Source organism: Hemitrygon akajei, chromosome 5 (genome assembly GCF_048418815.1).
Source record: "Hemitrygon akajei chromosome 5, sHemAka1.3, whole genome shotgun sequence".
Classification (NCBI taxonomy): Eukaryota; Metazoa; Chordata; class Chondrichthyes; order Myliobatiformes; family Dasyatidae; genus Hemitrygon; species Hemitrygon akajei.
In genome coordinates, this window is record NC_133128.1 from 120,235,510 (window position 1) to 120,255,891 (window position 20,382).

General features: G+C 53.8%; 1 protein-coding gene across 13 annotated transcripts in view; it reads right to left on the reverse strand.

The window, feature by feature from the left end:
* The window catches only part of LOC140728114 (tensin-1-like), a 429,660-nt gene that overhangs the window by 114,696 nt on the left and 294,582 nt on the right, over positions 1-20,382 (reverse strand). For all 13 annotated transcript variants that reach the window (XM_073046317.1, XM_073046319.1, XM_073046316.1 and 10 more), the window contains 2 exons: positions 18,424-18,540; positions 15,108-15,194 (listed from right to left, as the gene is read on the reverse strand). In XM_073046317.1, coding sequence (XP_072902418.1) covers positions 15,108-15,194; positions 18,424-18,540 — 204 coding nt within the window. The remainder of the gene's footprint in view (positions 1-15,107; positions 15,195-18,423; positions 18,541-20,382) is intronic.

Sequence of the window (20,382 nt, forward strand, 5' to 3'; positions counted from 1 at the left end):
GATCACTGAGGGAGCTCCACACTGTGGGAGGGAGATCACTGAGGGAGCTCCACACTGTGGGAGGGAGATCACTGAGGGAGCTCCACACTGTGGCAGGGAGATCACTGAGGGAGCTCCACACTGTGGGAGAGAGATCACTGAGGGAACTCCACACTGTGGCAGGGAGATCACTGAGGGAGCTCCACACTGTGGGAGGGAGATCACTGAGGGAGCTCCACACTGTGGGAGGGAGATCACTGAGGGAGCTCCACACTATGGGAGGGAGATCACTGAGGGAGCTCCACACTGTGGGAGGGAGATCACTGAGGGAGCTCCACACTGTGGGAGGGAGATCACTGAGGGAGCTCCACATTGTGGGAGAGAGATCACTGAGGGAGCTCCACGCTGTGGGAGAGAGTTCACTGAGGGAGCTCCACACTGCCTCACCCATTTCCTTTGGCTGCTTCTTCCATACACTGACCACTCTCAAGGTGAAAAAGTTGCCCCTCAAGGTCCAATTGAATCTCTCTTCTCTCACTTAAGCCTCTGTTTGTTGATTCCCTGACCTTGGGAAGAGAACTGAGTGTATTCACTCTCTCTCTGCCTCTCATGATTTTATACTCCTCTGTATGGTCACTCCTCAGTCTCCCAAGTTCCAGTTAAAACACTCTCAGCCGGACCAACCTCCCTCGTAACTCATTCCCACGACTCCTGGCAACGTCCTCGTAAACCTCCTTAGCACTCTTTCCAGCTTAATAGCATCTTGCCTAGAGCAGGTGACCAAAACTGTACACAATATTCCAAATACGTCTTATTCACTACAACAGGAAGAAGGATGTATAGGTGCATTGGGTCCCACACCACCAGGTTCAGGGACAGTTATTACCCCATCAGGCTCCTGAACCAGTGTGGATAACTTCACTCATCTCAGTGAGCCTCAGGTCCCACACCACCAGGTTCAGGAACAGTTATTACCCTACAACCCTCAGGCTCCTGAACCAGTGTGGATAACTTCACTCACCACAATGAGCATTGGGTCCCACACCACCAGGTTCAGGAACAGTTATTACCCTACAACCCTCAGGCTCCTGAACCAGTGTGGATAACTTCACTCACCACAATGAGCATTGGGTCCCACACCACCAGGTTTAGGAACAGTTATTACCCTACAACCCTCAGGCTCCTGAACCAGTGTGGATAACTTCACTCATCTCAGTGAGCCTCAGGTCCCACAGCACCAGGTTCAGGAACAGTTATTACCCTACAACCCTCAGGCTCCTGAACCAGTGTGGATAACTTCACTCACCACAATGAGCATTGGGCCCCACACCACCAGGTTCAGGGACAGTTATTACCCTACAACCCTCAGGCTCCTGAACCAGTGTGGATAACTTCACTCATCTCAGTGAGACTCAGGTCCCACAGCACCAGGTTCAGGGACAGTTATTACCCTACAACCTTCAGGCTCCTGAACCAGTGCGGATAACGTCACTCATCTCAGTGAGCCTCAGGTCCCACAGCACCAGGTTCAGGAACAGTTATTACCCTACAACCCTCAGGCTCCTGAACCAGTGCGGATAACATCACTCATCTCAACACTGAACTGCTTCCTCAACCTGTATACTCGCTTTCAAAGACTCTACAACCCATATTCTCAGTATTATTTTTTTTCTTTACACAATTTATCTTCTTTTGCACATTGTTTGTCTTTATTTATGTATAATTTGTCACAAATTCTAATGCATTCCTGTAAACAGCTGCAGGAAAATGTATCTCCAGGTATTACAGTATGTGGTACTTAGATGCTAAATTTACTTTGACTCTGACTTTGAATATGAGATTCCAAGTTCTCTGTCAGGGCCCTGACTGATGAACGCCAGTGTGGCAAACACTTCCTACGTGGCCCTGTCCACTAGTGATGTCACTTTCAGAGAATTGTGTATCTGTGTTCCTTGGTCCAGCTGATCTACAACAACCCCCCAAATGTTGGAGCTCATGGATGATGAAAAATGGAGGGCTATGTAGGAGGGAAGGGTTACATTGATCTTCGAGTAGCTTAAAAGGATAGCACAACACTGTGGGCCGCAAGGCCTGTACTGTGCTGTAATGTTCTAGTTCTGTTCAAAGCCTTTCCTATCAGTCCCCCATCCCAGAGTGAGGGTCAGTGTGCGTGTGTGATCATCACCCAGTGAGGGTCAGTGTGTGTGTGAGACCGACCCCCAGTGAGGGTCAGTGTGTGTGTGGGGCCGTCCCCCAGTGAGGGTCAGTGTGTATGGGTCCATCCCCCAGTGAGGGTCAGTGTGTGTGTGATCATCACTCAGTGAGGGTCAGTGTGAGTGTGTGTGGGACTGTCCAGTGAGGGTCAGTGTGTGTGTGGGACCGTCCCCCAGTGAGGGTCAGTGTGTGTGTGGGTCCATCCCACAGTGAGGGTCAGTGTGTGTGGGGACCGTCCCCCAGTGAGGGTCAGTGTGTGTGTGGGTCCATCCCACAGTGAGGGTCAGTGTGTGTGTGGGACCGTCCCCCAGTGAGGGTCAGTGTGTGTGTGGGGACCGTCCCCCAGTGAGGGTCAGTGTGTGTGTGGGTTCGTCTCCCAGTGAGGGTCAGTGTGTGTGTGGGACCGTCCCCCAGTAAGGGTCAGTGTGTGTGTGGGGACCATCCCCCAGTGAGGGTCAGTGTCTGTGTGGGATCGTCCCCCAGTGAGGGTCAGTGTGTGTGTGGGACCGTTCCTCAGTGAGGGTCAGTGTCTGTGTGGGATCGTCCCCCAGTGAGGGTCAGTGTGTGTGTGGGGACCATCCCCCAGTGAGGGTCAGTGTCTGTGTGGGATCGTCCCCCAGTGAGGGTCAGTGTGTGTGTGGGTCCATCCCCCAGTGAGGGTCAGTGTGTGTGTGGGACCGTCCCTCAGTGAGGGTCAGTGTGTGTGGGACCGTCCCCCAGTGAGGGTCAGTGAGTGTGTGGGACCGTCCCCCAGTGAGGGTCAGTGTGTGTGTGGGACCGTCCCCCAGTGAGGGTCAGTGTGTGTGTGGGACTGTCCCCCAGTGAGGGTCAGTGTGTGTGGGACCGTCCCCCAGTGAGGGTCAATGTGAGTGTGGGACCGTTTCCCAGTGAGGGTCAGTGTGTGTGGGACCGTCCCCCAGTGAGGGTCAGTGTCTGTGTGGGACTGTCCCCCAGTGAGGGTCAGTGTGTGTGGGACCGTCCCCCAGTGAGGGTCAGTGTGTGTGTGGGACCGTCCCCCAGTGAGGGTCAGTGAGTGTGTGGGACCGTCCCCCAGTGAGGGTCAGTGTGTGTGTGGGACAGTCCCCCAGTGAGGGTCAGTGTGTGTGTGGGTCCATCCCCCAGTGAGGGTCAGTGTGTGGGTGGGACCGTCCCCCAGTGAGGGTCAGTGTGTGTGTGGGGACCGTCCCCCAGTGAGGGTCAGTGTGTGTGTGGGTTCGTCTCCCAGTGAGGGTCAGTGTGTGTGTGGGACCGTCCCCCAGTGAGGGTCAGTGTGTGTGTGGGGACCATCCCCCAGTGAGGGTCAGTGTCTGTGTGGGATCGTCCCCCAGTGAGGGTCAGTGTGTGTGTGGGACCATCCCCCAGTGAGGGTCAGTGTGTGTGTGGGACCGTCCCTCAGTGAGGGTCAGTGTGTGTGGGACCGTCCCCCAGTGAGGGTCAGTGAGTGTGTGGGACCGTCCCCCAGTGAGGGTCAGTGTGTGTGTGGGACCGTCCCCCAGTGAGGGTCAGTGTGTGTGGGACCGTCCCCCAGTGAGGGTCAGTGTGAGTGTGGGACCGTTTCCCAGTGAGGGTCAGTGTGTGTGGGACCGTCCCCCAGTGAGGGTCAGTGTCTGTGTGGGACTGTCCCCCAGTGAGGGTCAGTGTGTGTGGGACCGTCCCCCAGTGAGGGTCAGTGTGTGTGTGTGGGACCGTCCCCCAGTGAGGGTCAGTGTGAGTGGGGACCGTTCCCCAGTGAGGGTCAGTGAGTGTGTGGGACCGTCCCCCAGTGAGGGTCAGTGTGTGTGTGGGACAGTCCCCCAGTGAGGGTCAGTGTGTGTGTGGGACTGTACCCCAGTGAGGGTCAGTGTGTGTGTGGGACCGTCCCCCAGTGAGGGTCAGTATGTGTGTGGGACTGTCCAGTGAGGGTCAGTGTGTGTGTGGGACCGTCCCCCAGTGAGGGACAGTGTGTGTGTGGGACCGTCCCCCAGTGAGGGTCAGCGTGTGTGGGACTGTCCCCCAGTGAGGGTCAGTGTGTGTGTGTCGGACCATCCCCCAGTGAGGGTCAGTGTGTGTGTGGGCTTGTCACCCAGTGAGGGTCAGTGTGTGTGGGACTGTCCCCCAGTGAGGGTCAGTGTGTGTGTGTCGGACCATCCCCCAGTGAGGGTCAGTGTGTGTGTGGGCTTGTCACCCAGTGAGGGTCTGTGTGTGGGACTGTCCCCCAGTGAGGGTCAGTGTGTATGGGACCATCCCCCAGTGAGGGTCAGTGTGCGTGTGTGATCATCCCCCAGTGAGGGTCAGTGTGTGTGGGACTGTCCCCCAGTGAGGGTCAGTGTGTATGGGACCATCCCCCAGTGAGGGTCAGTGTGCGTGTGTGATCATCCCCCAGTGAGGGTCAGTGTGTGTGTGGGACTGTCCCCCAGTGAGGGTCAGTGTGTATGGGTCCATCCCCCAGTGAGGGTCAGTGTGTGTGTGATCATCACTCAGTGAGGGTCAGTGTGTGTGTGTGTGGGACTGTCCAGTGAGGGTCAGTGTGTGTGTGTGTGGGACTGTCCAGTGAGGGTCAGTGTGTGTGTGGGACCGTCCCCAGTGAGGGTCAGTGTGTGTGTGGGGCCGTCCCCCAGTGAGGGTCAGAGTGTGTGTGAGACCGACCCCCAGTGAGGGTCAGTGTGTGTGTGGGACTGTCCAGTGAGGCTCAGTGTGTGTGTGTGTGGGACTGTCCAGTGAGGGTCAGTGTGTGTGTGGGACCGTCCCCAGTGAGGGTCAGTGTGTGTGTGAGACCGACCCCCAGTGAGGGTCAGTGTGTGTGTGGGGCCGTCCCCCAGTGAGGGTCAGTGTGTATGGGTCCATCCCCCAGTGAGGGTCAGTGTGTGTGTGATCATCACTCAGTGAGGGTCAGTGTGAGTGTGTGTGGGACTGTCCAGTGAGGGTCAGTGTGTGTGTGGGACCGTCCCCCAGTGAGGGTCAGTGTGTGTGTGGGTCCATCCCACAGTGAGGGTCAGTGTGTGTGTGGGACCGTCCCCCAGTGAGGGTCAGTGTGTGTGTGGGGACCGTCCCCCAGTGAGGGTCAGTGTGTGTGTGGGTTCGTCTCCCAGTGAGGGTCAGTGTGTGTGTGGGACCGTCCCCCAGTGAGGGTCAGTGTGTGTGTGTGAGACCGACCCCCAGTGAGGGTCAGTGTGTCTGTGGGACTGTCCAGTCAGGGTCAGTGTGTGTGTGGGACCGTCCCCCAGTGAGGGTCAGTGTGTGTGTGGGTCCATCCCACAGTGAGGGTCAGTGTGTGTGTGGGACCGTCCCCCAGTGAGGGTCAGTGTGTGTGTGGGGACCGTCCCCCAGTGAGGGTCAGTGTGTGTGTGGGTTCGTCTCCCAGTGAGGGTCAGTGTGTGTGTGGGACCGTCCCCCAGTGAGGGTCAGTGTGTGTGTGGGGACCATCCCCCAGTGAGGGTCAGTGTCTGTGTGGGATCGTCCCCCAGTGAGGGTCAGTGTGTGTGTGGGACCGTTCCCCAGTGAGGGTCAGTGTCTGTGTGGGATCGTCCCCCAGTGAGGGTCAGTGTGTGTGTGGGGACCATCCCCCAGTGAGGGTCAGTGTCTGTGTGGGATCGTCCCCCAGTGAGGGTCAGTGTGTGTGTGGGTCCATCCCCCAGTGAGGGTCAGTGTGTGTGTGGGACCGTCCCTCAGTGAGGGTCAGTGTGTGTGGGACCGTCCCCCAGTGAGGGTCAGTGAGTGTGTGGGACCGTCCCCCAGTGAGGGTCAGTGTGTGTGTGGGACCGTCCCCCAGTGAGGGTCAGTGTGTGTGTGGGACTGTCCCCCTGTGAGGGTCAGTGTGTGTGGGACCGTCCCCCAGTGAGGGTCAATGTGAGTGTGGGACCGTTTCCCAGTGAGGGTCAGTGTGTGTGGGACCGTCCCCCAGTGAGGGTCAGTGTCTGTGTGGGACTGTCCCCCAGTGAGGGTCAGTGTGTGTGGGACCGTCCCCCAGTGAGGGTCAGTGTGTGTGTGGGACCGTCCCCCAGTGAGGGTCAGTGTGTGTGTGGGACAGTCCCCCAGTGAGGGTCAGTGTGTGTGTGGGTCCATCCCCCAGTGAGGGTCAGTGTGTGTGTGGGACCGTCCCCCAGTGAGGGTCAGTGTGTGTGTGGGGACCGTCCCCCAGTGAGGGTCAGTGTGTGTGTGGGTTCGTCTCCCAGTGAGGGTCAGTGTGTGTGTGGGACCGTCCCCCAGTGAGGGTCAGTGTGTGTGTGGGGACCATCCCCCAGTGAGGGTCAGTGTCTGTGTGGGATCGTCCCCCAGTGAGGGTCAGTGTGTGTGTGGGACCATCCCCCAGTGAGGGTCAGTGTCTGTGTGGGATCGTCCCCCAGTGAGGGTCAGTGTGTGTGTGGGACCATCCCCCAGTGAGGGTCAGTGTGTGTGGGACCGTCCCCCAGTGAGGGTCAGTGAGTGTGTGGGACCGTCCCCCAGTGAGGGTCAGTGTGTGTGTGGGACCGTCCCCCAGTGAGGGTCAGTGTGTGTGGGACCGTCCCCCAGTGAGGGTCAGTGTGAGTGTGGGACCGTTTCCCAGTGAGGGTCAGTGTGTGTGGGACCGTCCCCCAGTGAGGGTCAGTGTCTGTGTGGGACCGTCCCCCAGTGAGGGTCAGTGTGTGTGGGACCGTCCCCCAGTGAGGGTCAGTGTGTGTGTGTGGGACCGTCCCCCAGTGAGGGTCAGTGTGAGTGGGGACCGTTCCCCAGTGAGGGTCAGTGAGTGTGTGGGACCGCCCCGCAGTGAGGGTCAGTGTGTGTGTGGGACAGTCCCCCAGTGAGGGTCAGTGTGTGTGTGGGACTGTACCCCAGTGAGGGTCAGTGTGTGTGTGGGACCGTCCCCCAGTGAGGGTCAGTATGTGTGTGGGACTGTCCAGTGAGGGTCAGTGTGTGTGTGGGACCGTCCCCCAGTGAGGGACAGTGTGTGTGTGGGACCGTCCCCCAGTGAGGGTCAGCGTGTGTGGGACTGTCCCCCAGTGAGGGTCAGTGTGTGTGTGTCGGACCATCCCCCAGTGAGGGTCAGTGTGTGTGTGGGCTTGTCACCCAGTGAGGGTCAGTGTGTGTGGGACTGTCCCCCAGTGAGGGTCAGTGTGTGTGTGTCGGACCATCCCCCAGTGAGGGTCAGTGTGTGTGTGGGCTTGTCACCCAGTGAGGGTCAGTGTGTGTGGGACTGTCCCCCAGTGAGGGTCAGTGTGTGTGTGTCGGACCATCCCCCAGTGAGGGTCAGTGTGTGTGTGGGCTTGTCACCCAGTGAGGGTCAGTGTGTGTGGGACTGTCCCCCAGTGAGGGTCAGTGTGTGTGTGTCGGACCATCCCCCAGTGAGGGTCAGTGTGTGTGTGGGACTGTACCCCAGTGAGGGTCAGTGTGTGTGTGGGACAGTCCCCCAGTGAGGGTCAGTGTGTGTGTGGGACTGTACCCCAGTGAGGGTCAGTGTGTGTGTGGGACCGTCCCTCAGTGAGGGTCAGTGTGTGTGGGACCGTCCCCCAGTGAGGGTCAGTGTGTGTGTGGGACTGTACTCCAGTGAGGGTCAGTGTGTGAGTGGGACCGCCCCCCAGGGAGGGTCAGTGTGTGTGTGGGACCGTCCCCCAGTGAGGGTCAGTGTGTGTGTGGGACCGTCCCCCAGTGAGGGTCAGTGTGTGTGGGACTGTCCCCCAGTGAGGGTCAGTGTGTGTGTGTCGGACCATCCCCCAGTGAGGGTCAGTGTGTGTGTGGGCTTGTCACCCAGTGAGGGTCAGTGTGTGTGGGACTGTCCCCCAGTGAGGGTCAGTGTGTGTGTGGGACCGCCCCCCAGGGAGGGACAGTGTGTGTGTGGGACCGTCCCCCAGTGAGGGTCAGTGTGTGTGTGGGACCGTCCCCCAGTGAGGGTCAGTGTGTGTGTGTGGGACCGTCCCCCAGTGAGGGTCAGTGTGTGTGTGGGACCGTCCCCCAGTGAGGGACAGTGTGTGTGTGGGACCGTCCCCCAGTGAGGGTCAGTGTGAGTGTGGACCGTCCCCCAGTGAGGGTCAGTGTGTGTGAGGGACCGTCCCCCAGTGAGGGTCAGTGTGTGTGTGGGACCGTCCCCCAGTGAGGGTCAGTGTGTGAATGGGACCGTCCCCCAGTGAGGGTCAGTGTGTGTTTGGGACTGTACTCCAGTGAGGGTCAGTGTGTGAGTGGGACCGCCCCCCAGGGAGGGTCAGCGTGTGTGTGTGGGTCCGTCCCCCAGTGAGGGTCAGTGTGTGTGGGTCCGTCCCCCAGTGAGGGTCAGTGTGTGTGTGGGACCGTTCCCCAGTGATGGTCAGTGTGTGTGTGTGTGTGTGTGTGTGTGTGTGTGTGTGTGTGTGTGTGTGTGTGTGTGTGTGTGTGTGTGTGTGTGTGTGTGTGTGGGACTGTCCAGTGAGAGTCAGTTAAATCCTTTCATGAACTCCCCCTGACCTGAGCCTTGTCCGTCGCTGTATCCCTCCAGATTCCTCCCTCTCTGCGACACTTGTCTCCCGTCCACTGAATATTCATGCCTCACACAGGAAAACATGGTTGCAACTGTCGAAAACACAACACAGCGCCCAGCGCCACAGAGGACAGCTGACCACGTCCGTAATAGTGGCCTTCACTGTGGAGACGACACACTGAGAGCCGCCAGCAGGTCTATTTACAACCCGTCCCGCAGTCCCCTCCCCACTACACCTGCTCGCTGGCTTCACAACCTCGTCGCTGCGACTGTCCCTCACTCTCCGTACCTGCAGCTTGTTCCAAGCGGGGAGGCTCACCGATTGACAGGGTTATCCGTCAGCTTCTCCTCCGAGGCTTCCCACTCCGACTGGCAGAAGGGCTGTGCCACGGCAGGCTGTTCTTTGCCGGGAGCGTGTAGACTGCCCGCCTCCTGCCAACCCCCCCCACACCCCTTCCCAGCCGCTGGCAGCTCGTTGCCCACGTCAGGGTGGCAGCTCTACAGGAGGGTGTGGGCTGGCAGTCCCAGCGCTGGTGTCACTGGCGGGAGTTTGCTCGGGCACTGCTGTCACGTCAGAGGGGCTCCTGGTTTCGATGCAGTCTCAAACTGCCAGTGAAGTCATGGGCCGGAGGCAGATTGAATTACAGGCTGGCTAACTGGAGTCAGGTCTGGAACACACCCCGCCTCGTGCTGAATCTCACTGAAAGGAAGTCTGTTTATAGTTACTTCACCACCCGTGCTTGAACGGGGAGGGAGAGTGAGAACGCAGCCTCCATCAACTACCAAAGTTTGCCTTTCCCCCCCCACTCTCTATCTCTGCCCTGTCATATTCTCTGTCATTCTCTCTCTCTCTCTCTCTCACAGACACATTCTGTCTCAGTCTCTCTCTTTCTGTGCTCCCTCCTCTCTCAAACTCTCTCATTCACTTTAATGAACACAGCCTCCATCAACAACCAAAGTCTGTCTTCCCCCCCCTATCTCTGCCCTGTCATATTCTCTGTCATTCTCTCTCTCTCTCTCTCTATCTCTCTCTCTCTCTCTCTCACAGACACACTCTGTCTCAGTGTCTCTCTTTCTGTGCTCCCTCCTCTCTCAAACTCTCTCTCACTTTTTCTATATATCTATATATATAGCTATTCCCTCTCTCTCTACCCTCCTCTCTGTCTGTCTCTCTCTCTGTATCACTCTCTCTTTCTCTCCTTTTTACTCTCTCCCCCTCCCTCACTCTCTCCGTCTATCTCTCTCTATCTTTCATTCTCTCCCCTCTCCCACGATTTTCCCCTCTCTCCTCCCACTCTCCCTGACACTCGCTCTCTTTCTCTATCCGCTCTATCTCCTCACTACTGCACCACCTCATCTCTCCACCATCTCACTGTTCCCCAATACTCCTCCTTGATATTCAACTTTCTAACAAAATCATTTTGGCTAAATTGATTTTCATTTGAATGACTACATTCCACATCACTTACCCCTCAATGGCCGATGATACGGTGTGCACCTCCTCATTATACAGAGGAAGTTTCCTGCCTCAATACTATCCCTTTCTGAGATTTTCTAAGTCATTGGTCAGAACACATTTGGAGTATCATGAGCAGTTTTGGTCCCTTTATCTAAGAAAGGATGTGCTGGCATCGGAGACGATCCAGAAGAGGTTCGCGAGAATGATCCTGGGAGTAAAAGAGTTAATGGTTGAGGAGCATTTGATGGCTCTAGGCCTTTACTCATTGAAGAATGAGTGGGGGGGAACCCCATTGAAGCCTATAGGATATTGTTTGATAACTAGTACCTGACTATGAAACTTTGATAATGAGATACTAGCTAACTACAGGTATATACAGGCAGTCCCCGGGTTATGAACGAGTTCCGTTCCTGAGTCCGTCTTTAAGTCGGATTTGTACGTAAGTCAGAACAAGTACATCTGGTATTATTTAGCGTCAGTTAGTCAAATGTTTGTCTTAGTATATAGTATACATTTTACCTTTCTATGCATATAAAACACTTAAGAAACGTATGCATTCCAATAATTAAACCACTGTGTTGCTTAGTAATAATTGTAGCTTTCATCGGGGCAGGGCCTTTCACATGTTCCATTACTCTCACTTTATCTTTTATCCTTTAAAATTGTTCCAATCGTTGACCAACTGTAGCCTAACGCTTTTCCAATGGCCGACGACGTTTCACCACTTTCCAAACGCTTTATTATTTCCACTTCATTTTCAATCGTGATCGTTTCCCATCAATGGAACAGAAACACTGCCGAGCTCCGCTGGGTCCTAAGGACCACCGAGCACTGAATTTCCTGGGTCCTAAAGTCCACCACACTGAGACTGGTTAAATGGGATAAGTGGGGGCTGTACTGACAGCGGACAGCGTCACGATCCGATTTAAAATGGCAGACGGCGTTCTCCTTCCTCGGTTCGTAAGTACAAGTTGTTCATAAGTCGGACATTCGTAACTCGGGGACTACCCGTATATCAAATCTTCCCTTCCTGGGCAAGATTCTTGAGAAAGTCAATTTCATCCAACTCTGCTTTCTAAACAAAAACACTACTGTAGAAAAGTTTTGGTTAAGTTTTAAAGGAAACTATGGCGCTGAGACGGCCCTTACCAAACTTGTCAGGGACCTCGGGCTCGGCACTGATGCCAAGCAAATCCCTGTTCTAATTCCTCTACACCTGCTGCTTTCAACCCAATTGACCACAATATTCTCATAATTCGCCTTGAGAACTCGGTTGGCCTCTCTGGTAATGCCCTTAATTGGTTCCGATTTTTGTCTGTTTTGGAGACCAATTTTCTAAGAGAATGTACCTTTTGGTACTGCGCAGGAAAGTTGTCTTTGCCCCTTAGTCTTCTCCCCTTAGGAGACACCATTAGAGAGCATGCACTTGATCTCCACAGTTATGCAGATGACACACAATTGTATATCTTAGTTAAGCCACACGGTGATAACACCCAATCTTCTCTGACTCCTGGTATGGCTGCGATAAACAAGTAGATGAGCAATGATTTCCTAAAACTAAATGAAGATAAAACTGAAATACTTTTGGTTGATCCCAAAGCCAAAAGAGATGAACTTGTTGATAAACTTGGAAACTTGGCTCCCCTTGTAAAATCAGAAGTAACTAGTCTGACAGGTTCTCTGTTCTCGGAGAGGCTGCTGGTTCGAGTCTCTTCCCTCGGAGGGATTGTTGGCGGGCTGGGGGTTTGGGTGATCTGTTAGCTTTTGTGCGAGGGAGGGGTTTTGGGGTTTGCGAGTTTTTGTCTCTTTTTTTTCATGTGGGGGGGATTGATTTCTTTTGTTCAACTACATGTATGGTTTCTGTATCCTGTGGCTATCTGGAGAAGACAAATCTCAGAGTTGTATTTTGCACTCATACTCTGATAATAAAATGAACCTTTGCACCTTTGATTCAGATCTGAATTTTGAGTCCCACATAAAGAACATGACCAGCAGAGCATTTCTTCACTTCAGAAATATGGCAAAAGTACAATATGTGACATTGAAAAACTAAACCACACCTTTATATTGAGTAGACGAGATTACTGCAATGCACTTTCCACAGCCTTCCAAAGCAACCCGTTGACAAACGTCAGCTCATTCAGAATGTCGTCGTGAGAGCTTCAATCAAAACCAGGAGAAGGGAATATATCACTCCCGTCCTATCTACACTGCACTGGCTTCCTGCATCTTTTAGAATTGATTTTTAAGTTCTCTTACTTGTTTTTAAAGTTCTCAGTGGTCTGGGATCAGAGTAAATAACAGTGTTGTTTTTGTTTTATAAACCTGCTTGAGCTCTCAGGCCTTCTTCCACCGGCCTCTTAAATTTAAACAATCTCCCTCAAAAGATAATTGGCAGGTCAGTTTTCTTGAAAGGCCTAAGTAGAGGGGATGTGGAGAGGACTTTTCCTATAGTGGGGCAAAACCTCAGAATAGAAGGGCATCCCTTTAGAACAGAGATAAGGAGGAATTTCTTTACCAGAGGGTAGTGAATCTGTGGAAGTCATTGCCACAGACAGCCATGCAGACCAAGTCCCTGGGTATATTTAAAGCAGAGTTTGAAAGGTTTTTAATTAGTAAGGTACAGGGAAGAAAGCAGAAGGATGGGGTTGAGAGGGGGGATAATAAATGAGCCATGGTTGAATGGTGGAACAGACCTGAATGGCTGAATGGCCTAATTCTGCCAACGTCTTATCAGGGAACTGTGTTGATAAACTTTTTATTTTACCCTAGCAGCACTGATACGATGCAGAGCTGGGCCAACAAGTGGCAGATGCAGTTTAATCCATAAATGTGTGAAATCATTCACTTTGGAAGGTTGAATTTGAAGGAAGAGTAGAAGATTAATGGCTGGATTCTTAGCAGTGAGGAGGATCAGAGGGATATTGGTGTCTATCTCCATAGATGCTGCAAAGATGCTGCAGAAGTTGATAGGGTGGTTAAGAAGCTGATTAGTTGGGGGATTGAGTTCAAGAGCTGCAGGGTAATGTTGCAGCTCTATAAAATCCTGGTTAGACCACACTTGGAGTATTATGTTCAGTTCTGGTCGCCTCATTATAGGAAGAAAGCAGGATGCTGCCTGGATTAGAGAGCATGTCGTGTGAGGATAGGCTGAGTGAACAAGGGCTTTCCTCCTTGGAATAAAGGAGGATGAGAGGTGACTTGATAGAGGTGGCTTCTTCCCAGGGTGGAAACGGTTAATACAACTTCAGTGTGATTGGAGAAAGGTCAGAGGTAGGATTTTAACACAGAGAATGGTGGCTGTGTGTAACGTGTTGCCGGGGTGGAGGTAGGTACGTTAGTGACATTTAAGAAACTCCCAGATAGGTACATGTTAGAGTGAAAACTGGAGGGTTATGTAGGAGGGAGGGATTAGATGGATCTTAGAATATGTTAAAGGTTTGACCCAATACTGTTCTATGTTCTATAATCTATGTTTCATTTTCTATTTTCCATGTTCTATGTTATATGATCTATGTTGTATTTTCTATGATCTATGTTCAATGCATTATGTTATATGATTTATATTCTATGTTTAATGCTCTATGTCCTATGATCTATGTTCTATGATCTCTATAATCAGGTAAACCTGATTTCCTGACCTCTTCCATAATATGCATTCCCAATTTATGCAACAGGCAGTTCGGAGAACTCTTCCACAGTGTTTGATCCCCCTTAGTGAGATATTCTGAAATCCGCCAGCCTTCGACAGCACAAGTTATCGGGCAGGGACCCTCACCTGCAATGTAATGGAGTTCACATGGGAAAAGCCATTCAGCCCCTCAGTTAGACTAACGCTTTACAGCGCTAGCCAATCAGCAATCGGGGTTCAAGTCCTACCACTCTCTGTGAGAGCATGGATGTAATGCTGAGGCTTTATAGAGCAATAGTCAGATCACACAAAGTATCGTAAGCAGTGGTGAGCTAAGAGAAGGTGTGAGAGAATCCACAGGAGGTTGCTGAGAATGATCCCAGGAATGAAAGGGTTAACACGTGAGGAGCGTTTGATGGCTCTGAGCCTGTAATCACTGGTGTTTAGAAGAATAAGGGGGAGGGATCTCCATGAATATTGAAAGACCTACACAGAGTGGATGTGGAGAGGAGATTTCCTATGGTGGGTGACTCTAGGTCCAGAAGGCACAGCCTCAGAACAGAGGGACGTCCATCTAGAACAGAGATGAGGAGGAATTTCTTTAGTTGGAGAGTGGTGAATCTGTGGAAGCCATTCCAACAGACATCTGTGGAGGTCAAGTCTTCTTTATACGAAGGCTGATAGGTTTTTGAATAATCAAGGTTTCAAAGCTTATGGGAGGACGGGAGGAGGATGGGGTTGAGAGAGAAAATGGATCAGCCATTATGGAATGGTGGAGTGGAGTTGACAAGCTGATAATCTAATTCTGCTCCTGTGCCTTATGGTCTGATGTAGGGTGTTTGTACGTTCTCCCAGAGACCACGTGGAGTTCCTTTGAGCACTTCACTTTCCTCCCTCAATACAAAGCTGTGCTGGTTGCAGTTTGTTATCGTTTACAAGTTTGTTCTTTTAAGGCAGCAATACTGTGCAAGGCATGAAATGGACAATAAAGTTACAATTAAGTAACCGGGTAATCCCCTTTCCTTCCACAATCCAAAGACATACGGGTTAGGGCTAGTAAGTGTGGGCATGCTATGTTGGCGCTGGAAGTGTGGCAACACTTGTGGGCTGCCCCCAGCGCATCCTCAGACCGTGTTGGTCATTGATGCAAGTGATGCAGCTCACTGTATATGTCACTGTTTTGACGCACATTCGACAAATGAAGTTTTAAAAAAATTAAAAATGATAAGTGAAAGGAATAAACAAGGCCACCACACTTCATGGGGTCCATGCTCCGGACTAAACCAGTCCCTGCTGGAAAAGGTGCCCGTCTAAGCTAGTTGCATTGAACTGTGTTTGGCTTATATCCTTCGACACCTGTCTGTCACTTCGTCCCGTCCACACCTTCGCCCCGTCTGTCACACCCAATCGACATTATTTACCTCTTTTTTCTCTCTTTCCCAGGTCTGACAAAGGGTCTCCATTCTGATACGCAAACTCTGCTTCTCTCCCCACGGACGCCGCCTCACCTGTTGAATATTTCCAACATTCACCGTTATAATTACAAAGTTCCAGCATCAGCATTAGTTTTTCATTTTTATTTCAAGAACATCGAGGAGTACAACACAGGAACAGACCTTTCAGCTCACTATGTTGTGCCAAACCAAATAAATTAGTAATAAAATTGGCAATGTAACTTATCTCTTCCGCCTACACAATGTCCATATCTTTCCATTTTCCTCCTATTCATGTGCCTATCTAAACATCTCTTAAAAATCCCTAATGTACCGGCCTCTACCACCGCCCCAGACAGCACATTCCTGGCACCCACACCTCCCTGTGTAAAAAACTTTCCCCTCACAACTCCTTTCAATTTACACCCCCCCCCCCCCCCCCGTATAAGACATTCCACTCCTGGGAAAAAGATATTATCTATCTATGCCTCTCATAGTCTTATAAACCTCTTCCCTCAGCCTCTTGCACTCTGGAGAAAACAACCCAATCCAATATTTGTCCACCCTCTCGTTCTAGCACACACCCTCAAATCCAGGCAACATCCTGCACCCTCTCCAAAGCCTCCCATCCTTCCTACAATGGGATGACTTGGGCTGTCTGCAATACCCCAGAAGTGGCCTTCAGGCCTCCCTCAGCCCAATCCTCATTCCAGCTGTGAACAGCTGGGTCCCAAGCATCAACTGCTGCCGTACCCACCAGGCACTGACCAACACCCCTGGGAGCCCCTTCATTCCCACTCTTCGCTCTCTGCCTCCTACCAATTCCCAGTCCCTGTCAGTACGTTAAGTCCTGATGCTGTGGGCAGGGTTAGGGTGGGGAGGAGACACTACGGGAGGGAGCTTCACAGTGTTGAGGAAGGTTGTACCGAGGGAGTATCATACTCTCCCTCTCTACCCCTATCCCTCCCCCTCTGCCCCTCTCTATCCCTCTCCCCTAATCCATTCCCCACCACCCTTCTTTCTCCCTCTCCCTCTCTCCCTCTATTCATCTCCTCTCTTTCCCCTCCCTTCTCTTCCTTCCCCTCACCACCCCACTCCATCCCTCTCCACCCCTGCACCTCTGTCTCCCTCTACTTCCTCACCACCCCACTCCAGCCCTCTCCACCCTTGCGCCTCTCTCTCCCTCTGCCCCCTCCAACCCCCTTCACACCTCTCCACCTGCTGCGTCCCTTTCCCTCCCATTACCCCTTCGCCCTCCCCCTTCCTCTCCCTCTGTTCAGGACTAGGACATTGTTAGATAAACACACGGGTGGTAGAATAATGGAATGCTGTGTGGGGAGAGGGGTTAGGTTACGAGTAGACAGCACAACATCGAGGGCCACAAAGCCGACACTGGACTGTAGAGATCTATGTTCTACGTCTCTGCAGGGAAAGGGGCTTCTTTCAGGCCAGGACCATTCCAGCAACATGCCCCAACTACCCCTCTGAGGTTGGAGTCAGGGGCTGCAGCAACCACCCCCCCCCCCCCCCGGCCCCGGCTGTGATCCAGTTAATGGGGGGGGGGGGGGGAAGAGAGGAAGCATATCCCACTGAGGTGAGATCTCGATCTCTCCCATGCATCCCAGAACCTTGTGGCTGTTGCCTTGGCAACCCCATGGAGATGGTGGGGAGAGGGATGAGACCCCCCCCCACCACCACCACCACCCCCCCCCCCCAGTGAAGAGGGGGCAGCAGACACCCAGCTGTCTGAAAGATGACTGCGTCTCCGCTGGGCACCAGCTCGGGGGTCCAGTTACAGTCTCTGGAGAGGGAGAGGGAAGGAGGGGCGGGCTGAGCAGGTGTGAGCCAGGAACAGAGGCAGAGAGAGCAGGGAAGGGGTGAGAGGGGGGCAATAGGAAAGGCAGGAGAAGGGAGGTACAGGGAGAGAGGGAGAGAAAGTGGGAGAGACAAAGGAGGGGAAATATAGAGGGGGAAGGGGAAGGGATGGGGAGGATTAAAGGAGAGAGGTATATGGAGAAGCATGAGAATGAGGTATGTGAAGGAGAAGGGGTGAAAGAAGTTGGGAAGGAGGTGAGTTGGAGGGAGAGTGGTACGGGGACAGGGAGAGGACAGGGAGAAGGGGAAGTGGGGAAGGGGAAGAACAGGGGAGAGCTGTAAGTAGTGTTAGTGGAAGAGAGGGAGAGAGAGGGTAAGACAGAGGGAGAAGGGAGTGAAGGGGAGGGGAGAGGGTGGGGAGACAGTGAAGTATAGGGAGGAGGGGGGAAGAGGCAAGGGGAGAGGGGAGGGAGTGGGATTTGGTAGAACAAGGTGAAGGGGAAGTGAAATGAGAGGAGGTGTTAGGCAGGGGGAGGAGTAATTGGAGGAAGAATTGTGTACTGAAGTACTGTGAGCAGTTTTGGGCCCCTCATTGAAGAAAGGATGTGCTGGCATTGGAGAGGGTCCAGAGGAGAATCACAGGAATAGTTCCGGGAATGAATGAGTTAATTTATGAGGAGTGTCTGGGTCTGTACTTGCTGGAGTTTAGAAGAATGAGGGGTATCTCATTAAAACGTATAGAACATCGAAAGGCCTGGACAGAGTAGATATGCAGAGGATGTTTCCAATAATGGGCAAGTCTAGGACCAGAGGACACACCACCAGAATAGATGGACGTTCCTCTGGAACAGAGATGAGGAGTAATTTCTTTAGCCAGAGGATGATGTGTAATTCGTTGTAACAGACGGTTGTGGAAGCCTAGTCATTGGGTAGCTGACATTGACATTCACTTGATTAGTAAAGATGTCTGAGCTTATGGTGAGAAGGGGTTGAGAGAGAAAATCAAACAGCCATAATGATATGGTGGAGCAGACTCAACGGGCTGAATGGCTTCTGCTGAGAACAGGGGAGGGGAGAATGGCGAGGACAGGGAAGGGAGTGAAGTGGAGATGGAGGGAGAGAGGCAGTTGGGAGCTGGGCTTGGGGACTGGGAAGGGAAGAGGCTGAGGGTGAACAGAGAGGAGTATGGTGAAGGGGTGAGGGGTCAGACATCACTCCATAAAATGTCAGTCCCACTGACCAGTGTCGATCATAAGCCTTGAACATTGACTCCTGAGGAGCAGGTCTGGGGCAGAGGGATCAGAAGATAGAACGTAGAGGACCCTGTGTTACCTAACAACGGCTCCCTCCCTCCTCCCGGCCCCCAACCTGAGGTCAGTTCCCAGGAGCTCTTGCTGTAGGACGAGGAGACAGGGAGCCGAGTGGGCCGTTCCCACTCCCCCCTCCCCATCCAACCAGTCGGAGCCACCTACCCCCAGCTTGCCCTTACCCTCTCTGCTCGTCTCCACCTCGGCGTTAAAGTTCTCATAGGAATCCCATCTCATCAAAGGATCGCAGCTGTTGAAATCGACGGACACCCTCGGGCCGTTCTCCAGGTGCTCCATCCCTGACACCAGTAGCGCACAGGAAGACTCCATGAGAGAGACACATCGGCTGATCCCCAAAACCCACACTCAGCAGGAATAACAACACTCTCACAGTGAGGGTCAGTGTGTGTGGGGACCGTCCCCCAGTGAGGGTCAGTGTGTGTGTGGGACGTCCCCCAGTGAGGGTCAGTGAGTGCGTGGGACCGTCTCCCAGTGAGGGTCAGTGTGCGTGTGGGACCGTCCCCCAGTGAGGGTCAGTGTGTGTGTGGGACCGTCCCCCTGTGAGGGTCAGCGTGTGTGTGTGGGACCGTCCCACAGTGAGGGTCAGTGTGTGTGTGGGACCGTCCCCCAGTGAGGGTCAGTGTGTGTGTGGGACGTCCCCCAGTGAGGGTCAGTGAGTGCGTGGGACCGTCTCCCAGTGAGGGTCAGTGTGTGTGTGGGACCGTCCCCCAGTGAGGGTCAGTGTGTGTGGGACCGTCCCCCAGTGAGGGTCAGTGTGTATGTGGGACATCCCCCAGTGAGGGTCAGTGTGTGTGTGTGTGGGACCGTCCCCCAGTGAGGGTCAGTGTGTGTGTGGGACGTCCCCCAGTGAGGGTCAGTGAGTGCGTGGGACCGTCTCCCAGTGAGGGTCAGTGTGTGTGTGGGACGTCCCCCAGTGAGGGTCAGTGTGTGTGTGGGACCATCCCCCAGTGAGGGTCAGTGTGAGTGTGGGACCGTCCCCCACTGAGGGTCAGTGTGTATGTGGGACCGTCCCCCAGTGAGGGTCAGTGTGAGTGTGGGACCGTCCCCCAGTGTGGGTCAGTGTGAGTGGGATAGATTCCCGGTGAGGGTCAGTGTGTGTGTGGGACCGTCCCCCAGTGAGGGTCAGTGTGAGTGTGGGACTGTCCCCCAGTGAGGGTCAGTGTGTGTGTGGGACCGTCCCCCAGTGAGGGTCAGTGTGTGTGTGGGGACCGTCCCCCAGTGAGGGTCAGTGTGCGTGTGGGACCGTCCCCCAGTGAGGGTCAGTGTGCGTGTGGGGACCGTCCCCCAGTGAGGGTCAGTGTGCGTGTGGGACCGTCTCCCAGTGAGGGTCAGTGTGTGTGTGGGACCGTCTCCCAGTGAGGGTCAGTGTGTGCGTGGACCATCCCCCAGTGAGGGTCAGTGTGTGTGTGGGACCGTCCCACAGTGAGGGTCAGTGTGTGTGTGGGACCGTCCCCCAGTGAGGGTCAGTGTGTGTGTGGGGACCGTCCCCCAGTGAGGGTCAGTGTGCGTGTGGGACCGTCCCCCAGTGAGGGTCAGTGTGTGTGTGGGATGTCCCCCAGTGAGAGTCAGTGTGTGTGTGGGACCGTTCCACTGCGAGGGTCAGTGTGTGTGTGGGACCATGCCCCAGTGAGGGTCAGTGTGTGTGTGGGACTGTCCCCCAGTGAGGGTCAGTGTGTGTGTGGGATCGTCACCGAGTGAGAGTCAGTGTGTGTGTGTGGGACCGTCCCCCAGTGAGGGTCAGTGTGTGTGTGTGGGACTGTCCCCCAGTGAGGGTCAGTGTGTGTGTGGGACCGCCCCCCAGTGAGGGTCAGTGTGTGTGTGGGATCGTCACCGAGTGAGGGTCAGTGTGTGTGTGGGATCGTCACCGAGTGAGGGTCAGTGTGTATGTGTGGGACCTCCAGGAATAATACCATTAAGATTGAAGGAGTGCACAGAATATTTACAAAGATGTTGCCGGGACTTGATGACCTGAGTTACTGGGAATGGTTGAATAGCTTAGGACTTTATTCCCTGGAGCGGAGGGGAATGAGGGATGATTTGATAGGGATACAGAATTATGAGGGGTATAGATAGGCTTTTTACACTGAGGTTGGATGAAACAAGAACTAGAGGTAAAATAT